The sequence below is a fragment of the Fomitiporia mediterranea genome (assembly GCF_000271605.1).
Source record: "Fomitiporia mediterranea MF3/22 unplaced genomic scaffold FOMMEscaffold_4, whole genome shotgun sequence".
Classification (NCBI taxonomy): domain Eukaryota; kingdom Fungi; phylum Basidiomycota; class Agaricomycetes; order Hymenochaetales; family Hymenochaetaceae; genus Fomitiporia; species Fomitiporia mediterranea.
This window is the reverse complement of record NW_006760389.1, coordinates 2,075,204-2,100,621: the sequence shown is the minus strand read 5'-3', so window position 1 is coordinate 2,100,621 and position 25,418 is coordinate 2,075,204. Positions and strand designations below refer to the sequence as shown.

General features: G+C 46.6%; 10 protein-coding genes across 10 annotated transcripts; 6 read left to right on the top strand and 4 right to left on the bottom strand.

Moving 5' to 3' along the window:
• Positions 1-367: 367 nt before the first annotated feature.
• On the top strand, positions 368-2,527 carry FOMMEDRAFT_80515 (PAP/OAS1 substrate-binding domain-containing protein; the record flags this gene model as incomplete). Its single annotated transcript, XM_007264666.1, has 10 exons — positions 368-689; positions 745-831; positions 900-1,097; positions 1,160-1,181; positions 1,242-1,380; positions 1,435-1,535; positions 1,592-1,700; positions 1,755-1,805; positions 1,861-1,920; positions 1,976-2,527. Coding segments are annotated over 10 exons (1,641 nt in total), but the record flags the coding sequence as incomplete, so codon positions are not given.
• An 875-nt stretch (positions 2,528-3,402) lies between these two features.
• Positions 3,403-4,811, top strand: FOMMEDRAFT_18638 (uncharacterized protein). Its single transcript, XM_007264665.1, has one exon. It carries the CDS (start codon positions 3,581-3,583, stop codon positions 4,391-4,393), a length of 813 nt encoding a protein of 270 aa, XP_007264727.1. The 5' UTR covers positions 3,403-3,580; the 3' UTR covers positions 4,394-4,811.
• Positions 4,812-5,155: 344 nt separating this feature from the next.
• FOMMEDRAFT_27223 (uncharacterized protein) lies at positions 5,156-7,031 on the bottom strand (the record flags this gene model as incomplete). Its single annotated transcript, XM_007264664.1, has 2 exons — positions 5,156-6,593; positions 6,955-7,031. 2 exons carry the CDS (start codon positions 7,029-7,031, stop codon positions 5,156-5,158), a joined length of 1,515 nt encoding a protein of 504 aa, XP_007264726.1.
• Positions 7,032-7,426: 395 nt separating this feature from the next.
• FOMMEDRAFT_18637 (ARM repeat-containing protein) lies at positions 7,427-11,246 on the bottom strand. The gene is made up of 13 exons (XM_007264663.1): positions 11,128-11,246; positions 10,999-11,057; positions 10,820-10,924; positions 10,479-10,757; positions 10,269-10,421; positions 10,068-10,217; positions 9,907-10,017; positions 9,205-9,845; positions 8,934-9,150; positions 8,408-8,881; positions 8,258-8,354; positions 7,967-8,205; positions 7,427-7,906 (listed from the first exon to the last, which is right to left on the bottom strand). The coding sequence occupies exons 1-13, from the start codon at positions 11,165-11,167 to the stop codon at positions 7,883-7,885; spliced, it is 2,589 nt and encodes an 862-aa protein (XP_007264725.1). The 5' UTR covers positions 11,168-11,246; the 3' UTR covers positions 7,427-7,882.
• A 157-nt stretch (positions 11,247-11,403) lies between these two features.
• On the top strand, positions 11,404-12,120 carry FOMMEDRAFT_139584 (U6 snRNA-associated Sm-like protein LSm7; the record flags this gene model as incomplete). The annotated part of the gene is made up of 4 exons (XM_007264662.1): positions 11,404-11,442; positions 11,476-11,647; positions 11,712-11,783; positions 11,838-12,120. 4 exons carry the CDS (start codon positions 11,404-11,406, stop codon positions 11,957-11,959), a joined length of 405 nt encoding a protein of 134 aa, XP_007264724.1. The 3' UTR covers positions 11,960-12,120.
• A 716-nt stretch (positions 12,121-12,836) lies between these two features.
• FOMMEDRAFT_154090 (uncharacterized protein) lies at positions 12,837-14,450 on the top strand (the record flags this gene model as incomplete). Its single annotated transcript, XM_007264661.1, has 1 exon — positions 12,837-14,450. The coding sequence occupies one exon, from the start codon at positions 12,837-12,839 to the stop codon at positions 14,448-14,450; it is 1,614 nt and encodes a 537-aa protein (XP_007264723.1).
• A 2,238-nt stretch (positions 14,451-16,688) lies between these two features.
• FOMMEDRAFT_154089 (uncharacterized protein) lies at positions 16,689-17,255 on the top strand (the record flags this gene model as incomplete). The annotated part of the gene is made up of 3 exons (XM_007264660.1): positions 16,689-16,876; positions 16,934-16,997; positions 17,049-17,255. The coding sequence occupies 3 exons, from the start codon at positions 16,689-16,691 to the stop codon at positions 17,253-17,255; spliced, it is 459 nt and encodes a 152-aa protein (XP_007264722.1).
• A 556-nt stretch (positions 17,256-17,811) lies between these two features.
• FOMMEDRAFT_166672 (Metallo-dependent hydrolase) lies at positions 17,812-20,572 on the top strand. Its single transcript, XM_007264659.1, has 8 exons — positions 17,812-18,024; positions 18,175-18,425; positions 18,484-18,502; positions 18,556-19,371; positions 19,432-19,477; positions 19,537-19,654; positions 19,729-19,824; positions 19,900-20,572. The coding sequence occupies exons 1-8, from the start codon at positions 17,878-17,880 to the stop codon at positions 20,027-20,029; spliced, it is 1,623 nt and encodes a 540-aa protein (XP_007264721.1). The 5' UTR covers positions 17,812-17,877; the 3' UTR covers positions 20,030-20,572.
• Positions 20,573-21,272: 700 nt separating this feature from the next.
• Positions 21,273-22,546, bottom strand: FOMMEDRAFT_27218 (uncharacterized protein; the record flags this gene model as incomplete). Its single annotated transcript, XM_007264658.1, has 8 exons — positions 21,273-21,538; positions 21,605-21,724; positions 21,780-21,836; positions 21,893-21,925; positions 21,974-22,035; positions 22,087-22,115; positions 22,325-22,344; positions 22,495-22,546. 8 exons carry the CDS (start codon positions 22,544-22,546, stop codon positions 21,273-21,275), a joined length of 639 nt encoding a protein of 212 aa, XP_007264720.1.
• Positions 22,547-24,547: 2,001 nt separating this feature from the next.
• FOMMEDRAFT_27217 (uncharacterized protein) lies at positions 24,548-25,216 on the bottom strand (the record flags this gene model as incomplete). The annotated part of the gene is made up of 5 exons (XM_007264657.1): positions 24,548-24,670; positions 24,742-24,800; positions 24,882-25,001; positions 25,058-25,114; positions 25,171-25,216. The coding sequence occupies 5 exons, from the start codon at positions 25,214-25,216 to the stop codon at positions 24,548-24,550; spliced, it is 405 nt and encodes a 134-aa protein (XP_007264719.1).
• Positions 25,217-25,418: the final 202 nt, after the last annotated feature.

Sequence of the window (25,418 nt, the reverse complement as noted above, 5' to 3'; positions counted from 1 at the left end):
TAGCAGAGTGTGAAATCTAGCCAAGTAACGGCGCAATAAATTGTAATTAACAAGCTGACCACCGTCCCTTCCATCTCCATCTCTTCATATAAAGCACGCCAAGACGTATACAATACACTAGTTTTGATCCCGGACACGTAGATAATTCTACGGAGGTACTCTGGGAAATGCGGGAAGATATTGAGTTGTGGTAAGCGGTTCCCACGAGCGTTTCTGTACTCCGTCAATAATTAGCTTTGGCGGGCACTACAGCTCTCGTCGTGCTCACTGGTACCTGCTGTCGTCTACGTTGTCCTCTTCAATCCTACCCATCCACCGCAGAGCAGCGAGTACAACATTGTCCTTGCTAGCCGTCCCCGACCTTCTGATGACCTCGTATGCACGTAACAACGCCCCCGTGAATTTCGCGTCTGGCTCTCACCAACACCAACACCAGCAACATCCGCACCAACATTATGGGGATAGCGGCGGCCAACACACGTCGCATTCACAGCGCCGACAGAAATTCGTCGCAGAACTCTCGCAATGTCTACTTGACTTTGTGATCCAGCTGCTTCCGACGGTGGAAGAGCTTGCGGTGAAGGAAGACGTGCGGAAACTCCTGGAGAGACTCATCCGCACCATCGAACCTGAAAGTCGCCTGCTGTCCTTTGGCAGCACTGCGAATGGCTTCAGCCTACGAAACTCTGGTACGTAGATAGCTTCTTCCTTTGACGCGTTAAAATGGCTCATGCGTGTTTAAAGATATGGACATGTGTTGCTTGATCGACTCGGACCAGCGACTTTCCGCCAGCGATCTCGTCACAATGGTTGGCGACTTGCTCGAGCGAGGTTCTTGTTATTTCATACCTCGAATCCAATATCCTCACTTTCTAACTTGGAACTCGGATCTGTTGTAGAAACCAAGTTCCACGTGAAGCCACTGCCACATGCACGAATACCGATTGTCAAGCTGTCCTTAGACCCATCACCGGGGCTACCTCTAGGCATCGCCTGCGATATTGGCTTTGAGAACAGGCTGGCTTTAGAGAATACCCGGCTGCTTCTCTGTTATTCTATGGTCGACCCAACAAGGGTCCGCACTCTTGTATTATTTCGTGAGTATCTTTCAGCCGCTTTCAGAACTTCCTTGTATTGATCGAAATCCATCTTTTAATAGTTAAAGTTTGGAGTAAACGGAGGTATGCGTGCCTTTGTTAAATAAGTAAAGTGTTGATAACATTCTAATATGGTGGCATCAGAAAAATCAACTCCCCCTACGAGGGAACGCTGTCGTCTTATGGATATGTACTTTTAGTTATTTACTTTCTAGTCCACGTAAAGAATCCTCCAGTTCTTCCTAATCTACAACAAATTCCTCCTCTTCACCCTATACCCGCCGTAAGTTTTCTTATTCTATATTAATCTCTTCTGATTTGCTGATATAAAATGTAGGAGGAGCATCATCTGGCTGGCCGCAACATCTGGTTCTTCGATGACATAGAGCTTCTTCGACAGAGATGGAAGTCACAAAATTCGGAGTCTGTCGCGGAGTTGTAAGTTTGGTACCTGGAAGACGTGACTGTCCTCGTGGCCTCATTGGTTTCTATAGATTGATCGACTTCTTCCGATACTACGCGAAAGATTTCACGTACAACTCTGGTGTTGCATCTATCAGGGCTGGCCTCCTGAAGAAAGAATCAAAGGGATGGCAGGGTGATGTGTGTTGTCTTCAATCATGCTTGTATTTGCAGTGATTGACATCAATCTGCTAGAATGATCCGAGATTCAAGGATGGTCGGGAACGAAATCGTCTTTGCATAGAGGTCGGTTCTATTTCGGTTTGCTTGTGATGGAGACGCAGCTTATTCTTGCGCGTAGGATCCCTTTGAAACTGATTACAACGTAGCGCGTTGTGTGACTAGGGATGGACTCTATGTGGTATGTACACTCGCACACAACGCTTAGTATGCAGCTAATTTCTAAACGCTTACAGATTCGTGGGGAGTTCATGCGTGCAAGCCGGATTTTACAACACCGGCAAGAACGCGGCTATCAGGCTCTTGCACAACTGTGTGAAGAACGGGATGACTCTACGACGAGGATGAACGCTGCTCACAACACCATATTTGTTCCACCACGATTATCATTTCCTCCTCAGACGCCTTATTCGATTGGGAGTAATTCGTTCCGGCCGAATGGAGCCCCTGCGAGAGATCGACTCTCGCCTCCTCGAAAGATACTTGAGGAGAACGCGCCACCCGACGTTGCTCCTGATGTTCAGCCTCGAAGTCCTCCGGAGCATATGGCGCCAAAGCGCACGCAATTTACTAGCCCCCCTCCACCTGAGGCACCAGAGGATGACGTCGCCTCGTTTGAGAGTCGATTAAGCCAGGGACTTTCGCTGGCGACCGCGCCAACTGATGCTCGTGAACAGGAAAGAGCATACATGTCGTCGTCAAGCAATAGCGAGATACTGTCGGATGATGGTGATGTGCGCTCGGACGTTGCACAGGAAGATGATGTCAAATCAGTGAGGTCTTTCACTGGTGAACCAAGCGTAGCAAGGTCACCGCCACAAGAGACACGTCCACCATTTTCGCCATCCTCGGTCCCACACAGGTTATCTGCTGGGCAGCTTGCTATGGCATTCCAGCAGGCAAACCTTCGCTTGCAAGATGATATGACTCCGACGCCGTATACTCACCCCCCATATATGCGTGGACGAAGAGCAGCTCGGGCCATGAATGAGCCTACACGGGCACTGCCGCCAGTCTCATACCATTTGCCTCATAGAGACTTCCGTTCTTTCACTTTCCCTGGAAAATCTGATACTCTGCGGCGTTCCAATTCGGGACCAGCACGGGCAAACAAGTCTCCACGCATGAATCTAGCTTCGGCATCGATGGCACAGCAAATGCCGTTCAACGTACCCTTACCACCTTCGCCTGTCCACAATTCATTGTCGTCTTCACCGACAGTCTTCTATGAGACGGCCGCAGGCGGCTCAGGAAATCCTGGCCTTTCCTCTGCACCTGCGAATGTTACCGTGAACCCGTTGGTTCTGTATCAGCAGCAACTCTACCTCGCTCATGCGCACGCACAGGCTCAAGCGCAAGCATTAGGACAGTCGCAGCAGTCAACCGAGTCGTCTCCTTCGAGAAACTCCAGCGAGGCACGACAGCACCTGACTTCTCGTCCCATACACGCCCATACCCATTCTAATTCTACAATAGTCGGACCGCCAACTCCGGCTGCATCTTCTTTTGCATCGACGCAACTTCACCCTCCGTCCAGCAATGCTTCTCAGAATTCTTCACCTTCTCATTCTCCTTCACCAGGTCAACTTGCATTTGGTCGTTTACCAACTCTTCAACCTATACAATCTACTAACATTTCGCCATCGTCGCCGCACTCGGGCATGTCTCCTTCCTCTTTTTGGTCTTCGCCGACCTCACCGAATGTCTCAAGCCGCCATGCCTCTGCGCAACGGCATTCTTTACAGCAATTTTCATCGCCGCATCTTTCTTCACATGTGCCTCATTTCGCGCGTAGGCAATCTCAGACGCAGACGCATAGTTATTCCTTTATACAAGCGCAGATGCATTCGCAAGGTCCCAGATTTGGGATGCAGCACTTGGCGAACGCTCAATTCTCGTTGGACCTTGCGAGCCCAACGGATTCGCCGGTTTCTTCTGGTAGCTCGCAGGGTGGTTCTGTTTCCGGGTCGGCTGGATCGCCAGGCTCGTTGTCTCCTGTATCCTCGACGTCGCCGCGTACCGCAGACTTCAGCTCTCCACGCGCACCATCACCGGAGCGACGATCACACAAGCAGGATCATACGTCTGAGCAGCAACAGCGTCCTCGACAAGGTTCGAACGGTGCTCAACGGGCGCAAGAGAGGAAGCAACAGCAACAGCATCCGGCGACCAGCCAAGGACCAGGTCAGGGTCGGTATCGTCATCAGCCTGTTACGTCTAGGTCGCATAGAATCACTGTGCCTATACAAGCTGAAGATCAGCCGGGAAGGGAATCGGAAGAAGGAAGAGATAGTAATGTGACCAGCCAACCTTCCTCTAGTCCGCGATCAATGCGCGCGTCGATGGATAAGCCGCTACCTCCCCTTAGGTTATCAGATATCCAGTCATCAGAAATACCAGAGATGGTCCAAGAGATGGGCATGGAACAAGATGCCAGCTCGCATTGCGCGACTATCTCTCATCACGAGCATGAGTCGTCCAGAATCGGTCCTGGGTACGATAATAACAGGGTGGGGTCCTCCTCTGTTGCGAACTCACCAACATCGAATCGTGTGGAGTATCCTGGGGAAAACCAGACTGGACAGGCTATCTCAACGGCTTCGCCAGGATGGGAGGAACGCTTCTCTCGTGCTGTATCGCAGTTACAACTATAACTTTGCGCTACTCTGCATGCACTCATGGGTCCACGCAGTTCGTTCGTGCGCTCATTGTCGAGACCTCTCTTAGCACGTCGTGACTCAAGTTACTTTACCTCTAGCCCGTCGTATGAAGACGGCTCATACATGGATACGGAGATCGTCCCATCCATCACTTATCTACCATTGACTTTGGCCTAAGTTAGCCACTCTTAACTGATCAGAGTCCAGAATTCACATTCACTTCTTTCTTTGTTGCTCTGCACATTCAATGATTCACCGTCAATCGTCAATGTTATTGCATTAGCCTTTTTCTTTTCATCCTCTGCCATAAGCTTTCAATAGTTTCAACCAACGCTGTGTCATGCAATTTGATTTCGTATGCTTTTAAATGAAATGCAGCAGCAGCATGTCATGTATCGTATTGTTCTTAATATTCGGAAAATATGAAATCTAACCGTATCCGTTCGTTAATATATTTGTGTCTGAATGATGCGGGTCGTCAACATGCAAATACAAGACTCTCCACATGAGGTAACCAAAAATGTAGGTTAGCGATCAAAATATGTATTGAAGTGCTAACGTGGAGAACAAGGGAGAAAGTGCGTGTGTATTGGCATCGACAGAATGCAGTCAAAAACGGCAGTATATGTGTACCTTCATACATGTATTCGGATAAAAGGATCATAAATTAGGTCAACATGAAGTCAGACAAGACCCAAAAGAAGCAAAGGCACTACAAAAGCACCGCTGTTCGAGCCATCCAATATCCCCAGATGCTCAATCGGTAGTAGCGACACCCTCCTGGTCAGGACCATTCACACCTATGTTCCGAAGATGCATGGCTACTCTGCTGGGTGGCAGGACCTCGAAAGCTGGAGATCTGTGTACGACATCCAAACCTTTTTCTACGCACTCGATGACGTCTGGATGGCTTATGAATGCGTAATCTGAGTCGAAGGGGATGACCATGATCTCTAGTGTTTTGTATGGGCCGTTGCTGTTGTCATTGGATTGAGGTAGAGGTTGAGGCATCTGTTTTGAAGTGTCCTCGTTCTTCGAGTTGTCTATCACAGACCCAGACTCTTCTGTAGGTAGACGTTTGTCCTTGCATCGAGAGGAAACAAAGTTGACAAGTGAAGCAAAGGAGCAGTTTTCCACATCCTCAACTTCCAACGCTTCAAGCAACGGAAGCAGTGGTGCTTCTGATTTTGATTTGGGCTGTTTTGGTGTAGAGGTGCTGAGAGCCTGTAAAATCTCATCTGTGATCGTCCCTAATCTGAAGCAAGTCAACTTGGGTGTCATACGAAGGCATTCTAAGATCTGTTCAGTGGTCATGGGTGTCCCAAGGAGTGTCATCGCATGGAAAGCAGGTGGATGAGATCGCTTCAGTAAGTCAAGCACGCAGGTCCAATTCTCTGCATCTATCAGGTCGTTCATGTCCACAAACAGCTCTGTAAGGGAGGGGAATTCTAGGAGGTTGATGAATGCTGCTGGATCAGAATCTGACGAGAACGAGGAGACTTGCAAGTTGGTTAGCTTCTCCAATCGGCGGATTCGAGTTTCATTCTCGAGCTGTTCGACATCTGCAGTGAAGAAGCGTATCTTGAGCGTCTCGAGGTTCGGCGCTTTGTCAAGCCATTGCAAACAACCGACCATCGACGAGCAGAACTTCAGTTCGAGCTCTGTGAGCAGGTCAAGACGAATACCATTTGATTCAGGTACGATTAATGGACTTAGGATGCGTATCGTACGAAGTTGAGATGAGAGCGCAAGGTTGTACGTCCGAATCTCGCCGAATATACCAAGGTACTGCGTTGAGATACTGAGATGCTCGAGCAAAGGTGAAGCAGGACAGTTCGAGATGGCTTGTAGCAGTCTCTCAACTGAAGAAAGGTCCAGAACAATCATGGACAGTGCACGCCAGCGTTGTTGACAAGATAACAATTTGTCGATGAGCGCATTCACGTCCTTCAAGTATGTACTGTCGCCATTGTGCTCTGGCAAGAACAGTACCATGCGTCCACGGTCGTTCTCCGATAGATCAGTATACGAGAACTTGATCGAGATTGGACACGATTTCGACCTATTAATCCACAAATCCAGCAAGTTCAGAAGCGCCGTCCTGCTAACTGTAAATAGCCCATCTTGTGTCAAGTCTTGCAAGTTAATTCCTGTCCAGAGTTGCGGGGTAGCGAGAGAGATTTTCCGCCAGCGTCTACAGACCCAAGAAAGCAAAAGAGGAGCAGAGGAGGATGAAGGAGCGATGCAGCCGAGGTCGTCAGGCTCCAAGCAACGGAGGAATATCTCCGACATGACTTCGTCCGGCAGATACCCGGAGGAAGCCACTAGAGCTCCATTCATCGAGGAAAGAGGTAAAGAGCGTGAAGGAGGGGGACAGAGGAAAGAACAGAAAAGAACGACAGTGAGTGAGCAAGAAAGAGGACGAGCTAGACCCCTATCTGACTTCCAAGCTGCATATAGATGCGGCTTGTATCACTATGCTGGGAGTGTACTGCCCCATATAAAACATCAGCACGTCTAGGTCAGCCTGGCTGACCAACCGCAAACACGCTCACTGGACGCATAACAGCATGTTATATTGCGCAACTCGCGCGGGAACCTCTGACTCGAGTGGGGCATTCGTGCCCGACATTGCGATCACATCTCAAGAGTCGCGTTTCAAGCAGCAAAGTGCATCTAAGCAGCACGTGACCATGACGCGTCTGATTTAAGGCGGCGACATCTGAGCTTAACTTCAGAAAAGAGCTAAGCCCTACTGTATGTGTGAATTGGTACGGGGAAATAGATCTTGCTGATTTATGGGAATGGGTGCAGATGGAAACGAACGGACGAACGAACAGTAAAGCAAATTCTGGCCTTTGATCAAAATTATAAGCTCCCAAGCTCAAAATGGGCCGAAGCATAGGATAATCAGCTTAGGCCAAAGAACTTAATATCCATTATAAAAAGTCAAGAAATGAAGGAAGTTTAAGTATACACGTCTGGGCCACCGTAAGAATTTTGTGCAGAATTCAAAGCTTAATCATTGCGAGCGTGGGAAAGGGAGTTAATTCATGTGCAGGACAAAGCGTAAAAACAAGAGAAATTTCGCCCAAAAGTATGTAACGTTAACAGCGTGTAGCAACAGGAATTGGACTCGGGAACAATAAAATGGGGGAAGGCTACAGTGGGATGCATCAAGAATGTAATAAGGCCGTGACACTATGAATGAAACTCAAAAAGGAGGGGAAAAAAGAAATCAGATGTGCGACGACTATAAGTCAAGTCAACACCAAACATTCTACTACATGCGGATTGAAATATTGCGATGATTTGCGGCCGTGATGAGCCCTCCGTTAGAGAGCAAGTGATGATGAGTGCAGAATATACCGTAAACTTTGCCATAATGATGAAACGGAATAGGAGAGGAGAGAAAGGAAGAAATGTACTGCAGAAGACAATTATAAACGGGGGAAATAGAAGAATTAAAACCGGTGTCCACATCTATGCCGTAGCACGTTTGACCATCTGCAGAAGGAAAACAAGTTAACTCTCAGAAACCGGGAGGATTCAATACAATGTACGAACCTCGCGAGCCCAGCGCGCAGTTTTCTTTGCATCTCCCGACAATCTTGCCTTCTGCCGCAATGATTGTGCTAACCACTCCGACAAGAGTAGTTGTTTAATTTGACCATTAGGGAATGCATCGGCCAAATCACCAACCAAGCCATATGCGAGTTTCACAAGGGATTCCGGACGCTCCTCGTCCGCAAGGCAGCGCTGTACAAGCTCCAACATGCTCTGCGCGTATGGTAGTAGCATTTGTACTGAACAAAAAGTCTGAGATCATGGCACGGCACAGGTACCAACAGGACTTACCTTTTTCCGTATTTTTGAAACCCACAACGATTCCCGTGTAAGCCTCGAGTATTCCCTCTCGAAGGGAAGTAACATAGTCCAGGAGCTCATAGTCCATCTATATTGAATTGAGTTCAACGGCGATAAAGCCAGTGCAAGATCGACACTTACAGGATTTGGTACGATTGAGCTGGCTTGACGTAGAACACCCATGGTATGATCAAGGTAAGGCTCGAAGCCCGGCCCGATTGCCATCGCAATATCGCCAAAACATGACAGAATCGGGATTTTGACATTGCGATTCAACGTCTCACTGGACAAGTTCTCAAACAGCACCTGCAAGAACGGTCCGGCATATTGTGCACTCTGTTCGCCGAGCGCACGTGCGATGTCCCCAATGACACCAATAGCAACTGTGCACAGTTGCGTATCCTCATGGGCCTTCAACGCTGGGTACAGGAATGGCAGGAAGGCCTGGATGTAGGGCGAGAACTTCACTTCGAGAGCTGAGGCCATGGTTCCCACAACGAGGAAGGCATCTTCCAGCACAGTAGATGTCTTGACAGACTGGATGAGTCCGAGGAGCACGGTCATAATTTGGTTTGCTAGTGGCTCAATTCCATCGTTCAGTTTACGGACAATGCTCTGTTGATGTATAATCAGCCCAAGATATCAAAAGAATAGAAAGGGTACAAACAATCAAGACACTGCAGAGGTTGCTCTGTAACTCATTCCAGTTGTTGCGATCGTCAATGCCTAGCAGTTGGTTCTGCATGCCCAGCAATTGTTCCATACGCGACAGAACAGTGAGTGCGGTGTTCTGGACAACGGTGATCGATTCGGGGGTAGCATGAGTTACGTATGATGCCAAGGCTTCGTACGCTGATGTACGGAAGTTGGACTCGTTTCCAGTGCTACAACCAACCATTATTAGTTAAATGTTAAGAGAAACCACAGATATAACTCACCTATCTGTGACTCTGAGAAGAGCAGTCACAATCCCTTCGTAATATGGTGTTAGAGGGTTACCAGCTGGCGCACCCTCTTCTTCATCGAACGCTCCAAGCTGATCGCTAAGGTTCATCAAAGCCCAACAGCAGTTTGCCACGATGCGTGGTTTATCTTCAAGTGAGGCCACAAGTGCTGAGATGAGCGGGTGCAAATGCACGTCAGGCTTCAAAGAACCGACGAGTAAATCACAAATTCGACCAAGAGTCCAAGCGACAGTGTCCTTAACAAGAATATTCTCATCGCGCGTCATCTCGACGAGGATAGGTAGGGCCTGGGTGACAAGAGGTGCAAGCACTGTTGGATCTGGACCATCAAGAATAGAGCCAAACGTCATCACAGCCGCTTCACGCTGGTGCCAATCTTGAGCCTTGATGTTCGACTCAATAAAGGGTATAACAGCAGGCACGATTGCATCTGCAACAGTCTGCGCAAGGAGAGACAAGCAGGTTGCTGCTGCCATGGATACGTTCCATTCATCTTCCTCAGCATCTTCGTCCTGATGAGTTAGTAAGCCAAGAAGCACGGGAACAATCTCAGGGAGAGCAATCTTCGCGAAGTTCTTTGACTCAGTCTCGGGCGGTTCGCCGTACTCCGCGGCCTATGATGTCAACACTAAGTCAACGGCATTTTTTGTTGGGGACATGGAAGTTGGTACGTACCTCTGCAGCTTCAATCGCCAGTTCAATTTCCTCTTCGCATACAGTTGACCAAAATTCTACAGCTTGCAGAGCAATGTTATCTTCCGGATGTTTCATACCCAGGACCGTCAACTAAATGCAAATTTTAGCGCTTCGTTGGTCACGTGCAGAATTCTACATACGCCGAAAAGCGCCCGCTCCATGTAAAATGCCATCTTGTCATAGTAAAGGCTCATGATTCGAACAAGACACTCGAAGGCGCCCACTTGCACGGGTACGGACGGATTTTGTGTTGCTTCACACACGACTTGCATAATGTAATTCCGCTCACCCTGAACATAATTTAATAAAAAGCCGAGTGGGCGCAGCACCCGTTCACGCACCTCACGTTCAAAGTTGTCTCGGACGAATTCTAATGAGTTGTAAAGAGCATTAATAGCTGAAAGCTGAACCTCGGTTGACGGCTCTTCCTTGCGAGCTCCGTGAATTACAGCAGTTAAGATCTCATTTGATCGCATGCTTAAAATTTCAGGTTTCTAAAAAAGGAGGATTTCTCAAAATGAAAACAAAGAAGCGAGGATCATGTTGCTTACGATACTCTCACAAATGTAACCTATTGTCTGGAGGGTTGCAATTCGCAAGTTTGTATTTTCAGTGTTGTCCATGAAGCGAAGCAAGATCTCGATAACTTCTGGCCATTGATTGTTGGATAGCTCTACTGCGGCAACCGCGGCTACAACCTGCGCAGCAACTCCACCAGCCTTCGTCGAACTCGAGCTGAGAGTCATCAGAGCCTCTTGCTTGACCTTGTTCTTGGGCTCTTGCGGGAGTGCTAGCCATCGGTTCTGGTACTCTTGTTGACGGGTTGCCTCCTGTGAACGTGGCTCAGGATTGCGGATACATGCACGATGGTAGCAAAACACGAGACACGTACACGTGCAGTTAGCGCGTTTTTGAGCGCGATACCTGCGGCATTGCGGATGGTGATGGATTGCGCCTCATTCGCAAGCTCGGACGATAGCGTGACCAAATAGCCGGGCTGAAAGTTATTTGTTAGAACCAGAGATTACAATGACCCGCGTTCACTGTTGAGGATACGCGTCAAAAACGCACATAGTTATCCCTTGCGACAGCTTCGAGCTGCTCAGTGGCTTGTTGACGCGTCGCCGCGACTATTCAAATGAGATAGGCGGAGCATCAGCGCCATCGACGCGGGGAAAGTAAAAAGCACGCGGAACGCACCAGGCGAAAGCGAGTTGTTTAAGAGCTCGGCGGCATTCATCGTGTCCCGCTGCTTGTAGAGTATTTTGACTGTGCAGAAATCTAAATCTGCGTAAATTTTAAAGAGGATGGAGAGGGAGTGGACCGTGGAAGGGAACGGTATGGACGAACAAGAACGAAGACGCAAGTTGGGTAAGGGGTCTATCTAATGTGATCACATAATGTGTGGCCAGTTCTCACGATTACAACGTCGCGATATGGTAATAACACTCCTTGTCACCTACTAACCACGCATTCATGGCAGACAGGGCACGTTCATCTCTTTCTTCGCTTTTTGTGGGCTACAGCTGAAAGAAACTATATTCACAGGGACGCGGTTTAGCAAGGGGTTTTGCGTCCCGTGGTGGACCAGCCGCTCGAGGCGGTCGAGTCGGCGCGCAAGGCGCACAGCAGGCAGACAAACCAAAACGTGAAGCTATCCTCGACCTCCAAAAATACATGAACGAACGGATACGTGTCAAGTTTACTGGTGGACGCGAAGGTATGTCTCGTTTTATTTAGCTCGTGTTGAATGCGCTCTTAATGATCACCCGTTTGGCCACCAGTGACAGGCATTCTGAAAGGCTATGATCAATTACTCAACCTTGTACTTGATGATGTCGAAGAGCAGCTTCATGGTGTGTCGTTTCTTTGTACTTTTCCTATTTTGCGCTCTGTCTGATGACATCTAGAACCTGAACCACGCAAGCGGTCCCTTGGTTTAGTTGTCCTTCGCGGACCCACCATTACATTGCTTAATCCCGTTGACGGTTTCGAAGAAATAGAAAATCCGTTCGCAGAGCAGCAACAATGACGATCTCATGCGACGTAACTACCAAAGTTGAAGCTATCTATGTAATTCATGGTCAGAATTGCCCTCTCTTCTTACCTTTCAAAGGTCGCGCATGGAGAGCCGTTATGTTGAGGTTGCACGACAATTCCCTATAGTTTCCGTTGTCTCGATCCATTCACTTTTGCAAACTTTCTTACTAATCGCTCCCTCTGAGTATCAGGGATAGGCTCTATGCGTGCGGTAGATGAGCCTCAGAACAGTCAAATGGCACCGCGATAACTCAAGACCTTCTTATTCTAGATCAGCCACAACGCTTGATGGCCTACATAAGGTTACGCAAACTCCAAGCAGCATTTCTCCTTCTTAATCGCCTCGGGTGATGAACTTGTCGAGCTTTCAGGATTGCTTTCTGCTATGGATGCCGCTGGTTCGCCAGTCAAATAATAACGTTCTGTATTCGGGAACAAAGGTTGCCTGGAGCAACTCACTGTGCTTACAAGGCTAATGTTCCTATATTTTAAAAATTGTATCGACCAAACCAGCAGACATCCTTGAATGGGTCGTACTACGATCTTTGCGTGCTGCTTATACGACTCTGGATGATAAATCGATACTTTGCGATAACATCAGTCCTCTGCGACCGATTGGTAGCAAAATTGCTTACGTGACACTTGCTCTTGAGCACCCTGTTCAGTGTTTGCCGCAGTGCTGCGCTCCTGGGTGGGTGCCATTCGCAATATATATCTGACTGTCCTCCTCTCGCAATGACCGGAAGCTTTGGAACCGTCCTTTCCTCGCTATCACCTTCTTCTAACCCGTCTCGTTCGCTGCTTCACTCCTTCAGCAGTGGATACATAACGTTTCCTTTTGCTCAGCACATTGGACATACATTCCTTGCATGTCACTCATTAATGGTCAATTGAGGTCAAGAGCTGGGTACGTTCCGGATGAGGTGCTGTCACTGATCTTTCTTGAGTGTCTAGAAGTCGACTATCTTGACTGTGCCACCCCAAGTCCTCTTCATGCACCGCTAGTGCTCAGCTGGATATGTCGGCATTGGCGGAATGTTGCTTTGAACACTCGTCAACTCTGGAGAGGCGTCTGCTTCACGCGTCAGCCGGACCGGATCAATGACAACACATCCCTCCTGAAGTTATGGATAGAACGATCCGGCGCACTACCGTTCGGCGTGAGGTTGGCGAACCTCATAGGGGATGGCGAACGTCTGTTCAGCTTTGAGCACAGAATGGAGATGGACCCAGCCGTGATCAAAGGCATCGAGGACTTCATCGGCGTTCTTATGACCTGCTCGAACCGTTGGCGAGTCGTCGAACTCACAGTACCAGAAGTCAGCCATGCGACACCAGTGCTGAATGCACTTGTCAAGGGCGTGAATGCGCTGGAACACCTTTGCATTTCGTCTCAATATCTCGGAATCCACGAGCACCCAGTTATCTACGACTTCTCGTCGAATAACTCGCTGGAAACTGTTCGCCTCATCACCCCACTCATCGCCCCGCTACCCACTGGAAACCGAGACACCTTCAAATCGCTCTCGATGCTCGAACTCCACTTCTGCGCGTCAATTCACGACTGTATCACGTGGATCGATATGGCTCCAAACCTTGAACATCTTACCCTCCGTGTCTACGGTACAGGCGAGGGTGCTCGTCCGCTCCAAGATCAACGCATTCGCCGTCTACCTTACCTCGACTCTCTAGAGATCACCTACTTTGCAGCTAACTCGCAATTCGAGCAACCGGGTGTATTGCTCGATGTCCTCGATGTCCCTAAGCTCACAAAACTGGAGTTGAACATGAACCATCTGTTCGATTGGTCGCCGTTCCCTAACCTACGGAACCTCCTTGTACGATCTGGAGCGAGCCTCGAAAGTATGATTTTCTCGGGAACACATATGCTTGAAGCGGAGATCATTGAGTTGCTTAGATTATCCCCCGATCTCGAGTGCTTTGTCGATGAATCGGTTACGGATGGTGTTTTGGCAGCACTGACGCCAAGCTTGCTTCCTGAAGTTGCGGACCTAGCCGAAGCAAGGCCCATGCCAACTATCGAGGAAGTAAGGGAGAGCAAAATGCAAACCTCAGACGCTCCTATGGAACTTGACGCTGTCCCCAGCTCATCAATTGCACCTATTAGTCAACCTTCATCGACCACCAATATCAATTCCAATCCCAACACCGATTCTGACTCTGATTCCAAATCCAAATTTGAAGATGATCCAAGTAACTATACTGTCCTCTGCCCCAACCTCCAGTACTTTGAAAGCGAAGACATCGACATGTGTTCGCTCCAGCCCCTATACGCCTTTATGAGTACACGGTGTGAGGAATTATACAAGGACATTCAGGATTACGTCGACGCTACTGCCGTTCGGCCAGTACCGGATGAGTTCAAGACGTTGATTTCTGTTGTTCTTCCTTGCGACCCAATGTATGGTGTGCTTAGTCATCCGAAGATACTTGAGAGTATGGAGAGGAATATTTACTTCTGAGAAGTGGGGTTGGGATGATTTTTGTTGAGTGTTAGTAAGTGTATGAAGTGACTAGGATAGATATAATTGCATTTTAGATGGAATTTAGAAAACATTATAATTCATTTGAATGTTCGAGGGTTTTTATGAGCTAAGCAGAGTTCAATTAAGACATGATACTAAGAGTAAAATAATCTAATTGACGGACTCACGAGGTTAAACTTCAGTAATGTGAATATGGTAGTCAGGCAGATGATCAGTTTCGTTTCGTTCAATCGCTTGCGACGATTTACATTGTGATAATGTCAATTCAGCACAACATTCCATGTTACTTACCCTGCTAATTGCATCTCTCGGTCTTTCAAGTTGGACTCTTCTAAGTTTTTTGTGCAGTATGATCCGTCACATGAAGTTATAGTTTGCACGTGACCGTAAGAAAAGTACATCATGGACAAAGGCTCGTTTTGAAATTTGCACACCCGTTCTGTCAGGATGTTTGGTAAGTAGTACAGTGACCATGAAATTCACGAGTTCGGTCTGTACACAGTGAAACAGTCAACAAACTATTATGTGAACGAATACAGCAACTGCAGGGGAAATCTACTCTCAAAATGGAATTTTCACTTTCTTCGGATAGATGACAGACCAGAAATTATGAAGGAACACGTGAAGGACATGACGAGGGAAAGGACGGCGCCGAAATCTCTCGGACCGTCAAAAAAGTTAACTCGGGGCTTCACTCCTGAAGTCGTGCGTGTCTCTCAGTTGACCGACTCTGCAGTTAAGGAGTCTGATTCCACCCGTTACGCTGCTTCGATTCGAAGAACTGGAGAGTATCAGTCTGCAACATTTGTACTTTGAAGGCACAAAGTCTACTTGTTCCTGGAGCCGGGAGCTCCACTTGACCACAATTGTTTCACATGAATCAAGGCGATTGCGCTGGTCGATTGAGCGCTTCATCAAGGGCGATAGGCTATCCACGCTGCGGAGTATACTAAGAACACCACTAGCTGTGCTGACCGCAGACATGCCCCTTATTTGACAGTTTATTTAGAAATTCAGCACAGATCTAAAATAACTTGGTCTCTTAAATCAAACCCGGCTTCATCGTGTGTGGTACTGAGCTTATAACGTCGCACAGGATTCGCAACAGAGCTCAATCTCCACCAGCGTCACACTATAATGGGCCCCAACTCCTTCTCACTGGTTTCAGCGACTGTCTGCAAGTCGCTAACAGGTCAGCCAGCATATGGATCTCATTTTGTCCAGCGTTGCTGATATGATCTGACTCGCATGCGGCCAGTCTCATGCAATACCTTTCACCTGTATTATACTAGTATGTCGCGCTGATAGCTCTCCGTAGCCTCGTTTCGCTCATGACCTTAGTCTCACATTTAGATGAAGAGGTTCGCTCGGCTTGCTACGCTTGTATATCTCGTCTAATATGCTGTGCTAGGTTGAATATATATGGGTAAGCGGTCGAGGGATCAGATGGTAATTGTAGAACTCGACTCTTTGCAGATGAAACGGTGGACGACCGGGAAAGTCGCGTATTTACTTGTAGGTTTTCACAATTGCAGCAGTAGGAGAATTCCCCTTCACTCCGAACAACAGACAAGATATCTTGGTTCAGTCTTCTTGATGTATGTATTGAACTTCGAAGGCGTTCTGTCCGGTGGTTGTGACATTATGTAGCTTGGCCTCCATTGGTACAGTCCACAACGGATGGGATAAGATTGACAACCCTGTTTCACGAGGTACACCACCGTTTCATCTTATTGCAATGGCTCTAATGGCGGAATCGCAGGGCTCTTTAGTTCTTGTAAGTAAATGCAATGAGCAGATGTGCTTCGATAAAAATTAAAGGACCCGTCCCACATAGGCCTATCTGGACATCTGTACACTGGATTGGGGACCATGGCAATGCTAATGGCTAAAAGCGAGCTTCCAATTCCAAATATCATGTGGCAATATCGATTAAACTTTTTCTAGTCATTCTCATGATGCGAGTTCACGCATTATTCGGAGCGTCAACAAAACTGCTGATTCTATTCGTCACACTGACATTACTCCTCTTTGGGTTCAATATTGTACAACTCACATTAAATCTTCGTAAGGAATTTGTACTCTCGTTATTGTATTATGGAATCTGAGGGATCATCTCATTGAATTCATTGTTGCAAAGCTTCGAATATTGATACAGTACCTGGTATCTACCTTCCAGTAATAGCCAATATTGGATGCCTACTCGTACCTAGGATGGCCGGGGTGGCATGGATAGTGGCTTCTTCTGTCGAGCTGCTTCTATTTCTTCTCATCCTCTGGAAGACTATACAGCTGAAGAAGTTCAGAATCCCAACATGCAACCCACAGTCAAAGGGCCACCTTGCAAATACGCAGGACATCACAACGTTAATGGCGAGAGACTCCATTATGTACTTTGCCATGTAAGCATTAGATTTTCCTTTACTTTCCTGTACTTTCACTGATTGATTATCGATTAGAATATTCTCTGTTTGTCTTCTCGGTGCCATTATAAGTTTTATTCGTGAACGTGGTTTGACAGATGTGCGTCAAGCGTATGAATTTTTGCGATATGCCTGTTAATTTCCCGTCCAGAGCAAAATTTCGATATTCCTATTCTATAATCAAAACGCGTACTTTACTATTGCAGTAACAGTCATGACGATTCTCGCTCCAAAAATGCTCATCAATATTCGTGCGGAATATTATGGCTCAGCCGGGATAACCGCAACAGAGCTTTCTTGGGACGTCCAGAATGCGGAACGTTCTGGTCTGCGGATCTCCGCCGATGTTGTGGAATGAATTTCGTATTGGAAATCTTATGCAGCTGCTATTATCCTCAATTATCGCTACAGCAGGTTCATGCTGTGTTTTTGGCATTGCACTTTACTTTACTTTATATTATTTATTTTGAACATTTTTGTTCCATGAAGCCTGAAAGTGTAATGAAGGAAAGCTAAAGCGGCGCTTGAAATACACGTGATCGGACGCGCTGGCACCCCGTGACCAAAAAAAGATCGATGTTCTGACGGTCTCAGCTTCGGTCCGGCCGACGATACCCTACTCTAGCCAGACCCTGCTCTTCAATGCTCTCTACAACGCGAAGTGGTAGTATGCCAGCTCATCGTGAGTCGGATCATTAGCACGCGGAATCAAAGTTAGCTCCAGACGCTGAGAAGCACAAGGAACGTGCGCGAAAGTACTCGTCTCGGATCGTATCGGCTTCAGAAGCAGTGAATGAACCACATGGTACTTCATTCTTTCGTCAGTCTCGATCCTTTCCAGCCAGCACGGATCTCAACGCCGAAGATAAATTTGCCTCTAATAAAGCCTGCGTTTCAGCACTTGTCATGCTGGCAGCTCTCTACCTTAGACTGCCATCTGCCTTGGGCCCTCTTGCTGCCGCTAACCCGACGAAGATACAATGACGACGGCTATTGAAGATTCGCAAATGAATTCTGGAAATGGTCTTGTATGCTTCACGAATTGCTTGCTTGCACAGGAGGATGGCTCCTTGCTAGAAAAGGATCTTTGGATCGATGAGCGTCGCGGTGTCATCGTTGATGCCCAGGTAGGTGATAACATTTAATGTCCTATGCTGGTATCCCACCTTCATACACTGGTGCACGATATCAACCTTGAATGCTTGGAGCTCTTCTTGCATCGTATTGCCCATCCTGTACATCAGTGACATGTGAATCTTAACCTATTTTACTACTAGAGGACTTTCTTCCTTCGCAAGGAACGGCCCGATACGGTGATAGACCTCGGAGGAAATATCCTTAGGCAAGTGTTTCTTGCTTCGAAATGTCTTTCGAAACTAACGTGCCTTTGTTGCAGCCCGGGACTCCTCGATATTCAGCTTAACGGTGCATATGGCTTTGACTTCTCCGTATATAATGGAGATGACGTTGTATATCGTGACGGTCTTGATATGATTGCTCGACGTATCGTTGAGACCGGAGTCACTTCGTGCGTATCATATCTATGTAATTTTCTATTGGCTGCCTGCTAAATTGTTTAAAAATAGATTACTCCCGACGATCATTGTGTGTATGGTCAATTTACTATCGCGACTTGTTTGCTCAAATTCCCAATCTAGACTCAAGAATGTTCCTTATACCCTTCGCTCTTGCGGCTGCTTCGTCCTCATAGCCCCGTAGCTACACCGGAATATCCATACGGCGGTGCCACTTTACTTGGCTGGCATGCTGAAGGTCCTTTCATCTCTGCCACCAAACGTGGTGCACACGCCCTCCCCTTCCTCAAGGACGCGGCGAAGGGAATTGCAGACGTCGAAACAGTATATGGCGCCGACGCGCTCGCCCATCACGAGGATTGGGTCCTCTCGGCAAGTTCAAACGCGGACAGCGTCGGTGTACGGATGATAACGCTCGCTCCCGAGCTTCCAGGGATTCTTGAGCGCGGAACGGACGTCATAGGTACATTGACGAGACGCGGAGTATGCATCGCTATCGGCCACAGTGTATCTGGTACGGATACTGCTGCCCGTGCAGTACGCCGGGGTGCGCGGATGGTGACGCATTTATTCAATGCGATGCCTCAGTTGCACCATCGCGACCCTGGCATCATTGGTCTGCTAGGTGCGACTCCTGCAAGCCTCATCTCCAGTTCGGAAACGAAATCCAAGCCGAATGAAGAAGGGTTAATTTCCCCGAGTGGTACGATGAGTCCGACTGGGACGAGCTTTGCTGGTGCCATCGAATCCGTCGAAGCAGGTGGTGCAGAAGCGCTTGACGAGAATGATACTCCACCGCATACCCCAATATTCCGTTCCTCTCCAGTGCAACTGAGCCAAAGCGAACTATCGAAATTGGATGTGACTCAATCAGACATGAAGCGTCCGTTCTATGGGATGATCGTTGATGGAGTGCATTCGCACCCTAACTCTGTTCGGGTACGTTTTCTCTTCTGAGTTATGAGTTCCAAGAAAAAATTGGACCTGTGCGACTTTTAGTTGGCATACACTGCACATAAGGACGGATGCATCTTGGTGACTGATGGTTAATATTATCTGTTGTTTTTGACGACATGGTCTCACTAATGACGTCCGTTTGATCAGCAATGAAGATCCTGGATCCAAACATGCCAGACGGGACATACGATTGGCGCGATGGACGACGTGTCGTCAAAGAAGGCGTCAGGCTTTACATTGAGGGCACCGATACTCTTGCCGGAAGGTTTGTCTCCTCTACAACTGATAAACGAAATTCCGCGGACTCATTTCATACCGCGTCTCCCATTCGTCTCATAGCGTTGTGACACTCGACACTTGCGTACGCAACTTCGTCCGCTTCACAGGTTGCACGCTCGGTGAAGCCCTCAAATGTACAACATTCAACCCAGCCAAGTTCGTGTCCTTTTCTTATTTCTTCCATATATGCATTTATAATCATTGCTGACGACATTTTTTTTCCTTGAACAGGTGTCTCAGAATTGAGAATAAGAAAGGTACACTCCGACCTGAGGCAGACGCTGATCTCGTCGTCCTTGACAAGAATGGTACCGTCTTGAGCACCTGGGTGCGTGGACGTAGGGTCTGGACACGCTCCTAAACTCGACGATAGCTCTGCTTCTTCCAATGGATAACTTGGTCGAAGATACCTAAAGGCCGATGAAGTTGAATGAACCGATGGTTGTTGAGGTGATCGGCTCATGCATATTCCTTAGGTTCTCTGTTCTATCTTGTCTATCGTTCTGTCTGAATATTTCTTGTGTGTACAAGTATGGCCGTAACGAATACGCGTGCAAAAGTCAAAAGTAGAAAGTAGAAACTCCACATTGCTATCACAATTGTTTTCGTTCCTGCTTTTTTTGCCAGATAGAAACTTCTTACGAATGCATGTACTTATCTCTACTTTGTAAATAGTTTTTTCGTCTTCCTCTTTCCTGTTCATTATGCATACTTCCAATAACGAAGTATCTTCATTTCTATATGCATAATAGTACAAACTCTTAAAGAGGGAGTACATAGAGTTGCTAAGCAATTTTCATTTTTTACCAGACTCCTTGTAGCATGTATATACAGTAGAGTAGGCCAACATGTATAGTGCTGGGAAAGGCCATTATTCAACTCTTATATTTTGACATTGCATTTTAGCAGAGGATAGCTATTCAGACTTGAGAAAAAGTCATTCATTATTAGATTTATACATTATCACACTGTGCATTACAACATATTTGATTATATATATATAACTTCATCAGGAAAAGACCTAGTGATAGAGCTACATGTAGATACATGTCTTGACATAGGTTGCTCCTGCATCGACAAAACTTAGGAATTAATGAAAGTTAAATAAAATAGAAGAATAAAGTGAAATAAATCCAAATAAATAGTCAAAAGCACGGAATTCAGTTACAGTGATAGCAGCTATTGATAATACCAGTAACATGAGATTGCCAAATAGGTGATCCATTCTGTGACATCGCTGGTAGTCTGCAGACCAGAACGTTCTAGACTCGGAAATCCCAGGAAAGCTCAGTTGCGATTATCCCAACCGGACCATAGTGCTCTGCGCGAAGATTGATGAGCATCTTCGGAGCGAGAATTGTCATGATTGTTACTACGATTGTTTGGTATGCGTTCGCGTTACAGCCGATGAAGTCGAGAAACTTGGTACTGTCCAAAGAGAAAGTCGATGATCACGGAGTAAATAGGTGTAACATCGGACTCACAATGAGTTCACTCTATTAGAATGTTCGTAGAGAAACGTTAAGAGAGCGCCGAGAAAACAAACAGAGAATATTCTAAATGATAGCTATTAAGAACTGCCATGAAAGAAGTGAACATAGGACCTACACAGCAAAGTATACAATGGAGTCTCTTGCCATCAATGCGGTGATACTCTGCGTCTTCATCGGGCCATCCCTTGGCATGGAAATACGTGTCGGAAGGCTAAGCTCCTTCAGTTGCATAGTCTTCCATAGAACGAGAAGAAATAGAAGTAGCTCGACGGAAGAGGTCATTGTCCATGCGATGCCGGACATAGGGTGGCCATCCACGCATCCAAAATTGCCCAGTGACTGACGGACGAAGGGTCTCGCGCCCACATCCACTTCATCTTAAGTGTCATTTCAATGAGACAGGCTTTCAGGTTCGAGTTAGGATAGCGAATTTGATTTCGTACCAAGAGCGATTGTAACCTGCAGGATGTTGAACCCGAAGAGAAGCAGTGTCAGTATGGTGAATGAAAGCAGCTTTCCCCTTCCACCTCCGAACAATGCATAAACTCGCATCATGAGAATGACTAACAAACAGTATATCAACGATTCGACACAGAATAGCACATGTGAGAAACTCACTTTCTGCCAGCAAAATCACCATGGTACCTAATCCAGTGTACAAGTGACCGGTAAAACCTACGGTGGATTCGTTAAATTTCATAGAAGTCCATTTGAGCGTTGATTTCACTCACAAGAATCGATTAAGAATGCTTTAATGCCATGAGCTATTCCAAACATAAGAACAATAGTAATCAGGCAGGACAGTGGCTTACCATCGAAAATAGGAAAGCCATGCTCATTCCATTTGATATGGGCTGTGCCGAGGGTCGCTAAGCTACAAGAGTCGTTGTCAACAGAGCGTACGCCTTTGCGGTTCGAGCCTCACATCAAGAAAACAGAACCAAGGTATCTTGTCTGTTCTTAGGAGTGAAGAGAAAGATCTGTTCCTTTAAATGGCGAAGACCTACAAGTAAATATGCGACTTTCCCGGATGTCCATCGTCTGGTCTGCAAAAGTTACATCTAAAATATCCATCTAATTTGCTAGGCGACTCACCCATATATATTCGACCTAGTCCGCTAACATGTCAGGTGGGATGGAAGCAAGTAGCTAAGCGGACGAACCTCTTCATCGAAGTGTAAGACTATGGACGTGCGTTAAACGAGACTGCAGACAGTTATCAACGCGACTTACTAATATAATACAAAAAAAAAGTAGTACAAGAGACTGCCCACAAATAAAGCAGATTATTTCCGCGAAACTGAATACAAAATGGAGCAATATAATGGCTGACCTGTAATCAACTTGAACGTGGTCGTCGAAGTGTGTTTCTCCACCTCAGCCATTAGAACGTGAGGATAATAGAGAATGGCTTTTGTGGTGAGCAATTTGCGAAGTTATAACTTTATAGCGGCATTCACAGTTGAGCCGGATTTGATTTTATGTGCTCCATTTGCAACCAAGGGCCGATCATATTGGTGCGCTCAACTGCTAGCTGCAACTGTCAAACAAGGTGTATGGCAACATTTGGCAATTCCCTATAAGCTTGAGTGATTGGTCCACAGACAATCAGGGATGTGAATGCAACAGCCACTCTCAGCCTGTCTGAAGAAATTGATGTGGGATGAAACTAATGCTCCTAAACTGAGGACAGTCTGCTGCTTTGTCAAATGCAGTAGAAGCAGTCCTCTTAATAGAGCACTTACATGATGAGCCCAAACATCTTAATTGGCACCAGGTAGTCTGGTAAACATGAAACTGTCACTTTCTGCTACAGAAAGGAATCAAAAAGACACAGAATCCAGAGATAAAGTAAACTTACTGTACCTTAAAGTGTAGATAAGGAGACTCGGTGGCGTTCCGACTCAGAGTCAAAGAAACAAAACAGCAGACCCTCTCCAGAGGCATTTGACAGGGACAAGATCAGAAGTAAGAAACTAAATCCAATGTTCAGCCTGAGATGCCCGGTGCGCCGCCACATCATGTTCTCAAGTTGTTCATAATTCCGATCTGTCGTCCACCCCAAAGAAAAAAAGATCCCTTTTGACACATTGAAATTCGATTTGAATCCACAAATTGTCATTTTACACTGTCATCACAGCTGTGCCCCCTACAGATCAGAATAGAGAGCTCCTGTATTATTGGTCTTCACACTGCAAGATGATCGAAATAAACCTTCTTGTTGAATCATGACGTACTCCTTGGACAACAATACTAGAAAGAGTTGACAGTAGATAGGGAAGTAATACGTCTGAGGATAGAATCTCTGATGGCTTCAATCTTGAAGGAAGCAGTGCTCCTCCGGCGTTGCTTCTTGTACAGCTATGTTGAAAAAGTGTTCATCTTTCTTGATTAGGCAGATACATTAGTAAGTGATTTGCATTAATTTATTAGGCAGTTTGAGACGCGTCAAACCTTCATCTCGTGTCTCAAACTGCCTAATAAATTAATGCAAATCACTTACTAATGCATTTCTTAATCAGGAAAGACGAACACTTTTTCAACATAGCTGTACAACCCAGGGTGAGCAAGTCTGCTTCGTCTGCTAGAGTCTCAAGAGTGCCTTGGAGACATGATGGCGGAAAAACAACAAGAATATTGTTACCATAAAGATATTGCGATAATTCAGGATAAGGAGCGTTCCTGGTCGGGCGGCAGTCTGTCGTGGCGGTCAGGTTCGGAGATGTGGTCGTGTCGTAACACGTCACAAGAAGGTCACGCTACTGACACTAAATTTGTCTTTGCTCTTTTCACTTCTCTCGTATTCTTAGACAGATGCCTTCTTGCCATTGCATGCACTTATCTCAGCATTGTAATGAATTTATATTATTGGACTCTAATTGTCCATGGCTAAACGATTACACTGCATTCAAGAAAGTTGAAGAAACGTCATATGCAAAGCATTCAATTATAGACTACCTTATACTATCTGCTGATGATAAACACCTAAGCAAGACTTCCAATGGGAAACTCATTCCGTACTATCACTGGCGGTCTGAAAATTAGAGCGTTCTACACCCTGGGCGTCCCAAAACAGCTCAGTTGCGACCATCCCGACTGGAACATAGCACTCGGCACGAAGACCGATGAGCATCTTCGAAGCAAGAATTGTCATGATCGTTACCACAATCGTTTGGTAGGTATTTCGATTATCATGCCAGTATAAAAAAAGACTAGTGGTACAGTAAGGTCGATGTCACAAATGAATAGATTTAGTATCGACTCACGATCCGCCCACGAGATTAGCACGCTCGGTGACAAACGTGAAGATAGCGCCGAAAAGACAAACTGAGAATATTCTGAATGATGGTTATCGGGGACTGGAATATGAGGAATTAACAGAGAGCCTACACAGCAAAATATGCGATGGAGTCTTTTGCCATTAATGTGGTGATGTCTTGCGTCTTCGTCTGACCACTCTCTAGCCTCGAGATGCGCGCCGGGAGCTTGAGCTTCTTCACTTGCACAGTCTTCCAGACAACGAGAATGCATAAAAGTAGCTCGGCGGAAGAGGTCACTATCCATGCGACGCCGGACATACCGAGGGCAAATAAGCATCCGTAAACATTTCTTGATTCGACGAAAATGGGTATTTGACCACTATCCAGGATCTCTTAAGTGCCATGTTAGTGGGAGACATTTTCAGATTCTAGTGGACAATAATCGACTGTAATTGCTTACCGAGGTCAAATAGGAGTTGTACAATGTTGAAACCGAAGAGAAGTAGCGTCAGCGTGATGAGTGAAAGTAACGTTTTCCCGGCTCCTCCGAACAAGGCATAAACTCGCATCATAAGAATGACTAATAGAAGAATAAACCAACGTTACGACACAAAATAGCAGGAATGAGAAGCTCACTTTCGGCCAGTAACATTGTCGTTGTTCCTACACCAGTATACAGGCTACCATATAAACCTTATTTAGGTTCTTTTACTTTCATCCAAACCCGCTCGATCATTAGCTTCACTCACAAGAATCGATAAGGAACTCTTTGATGCCGTTTACTTGATAGAGCATGAGGACAATATTAGTATGATAGAGCGTTGGTCTACCTTGCGGAATAGAGTAGTCGAACCCATTCCATCTGAAATGTGCTGTGCCAAGGGAGGCGAAGCCGCAGAGTGCCATTTAACAGCTGAGAACACGTCTTTGAAATTCAAGGCATACATCAAGAAGACCAATCCTGCGTATCTTGTCTGCCCTTCGAATTGAATAGAAG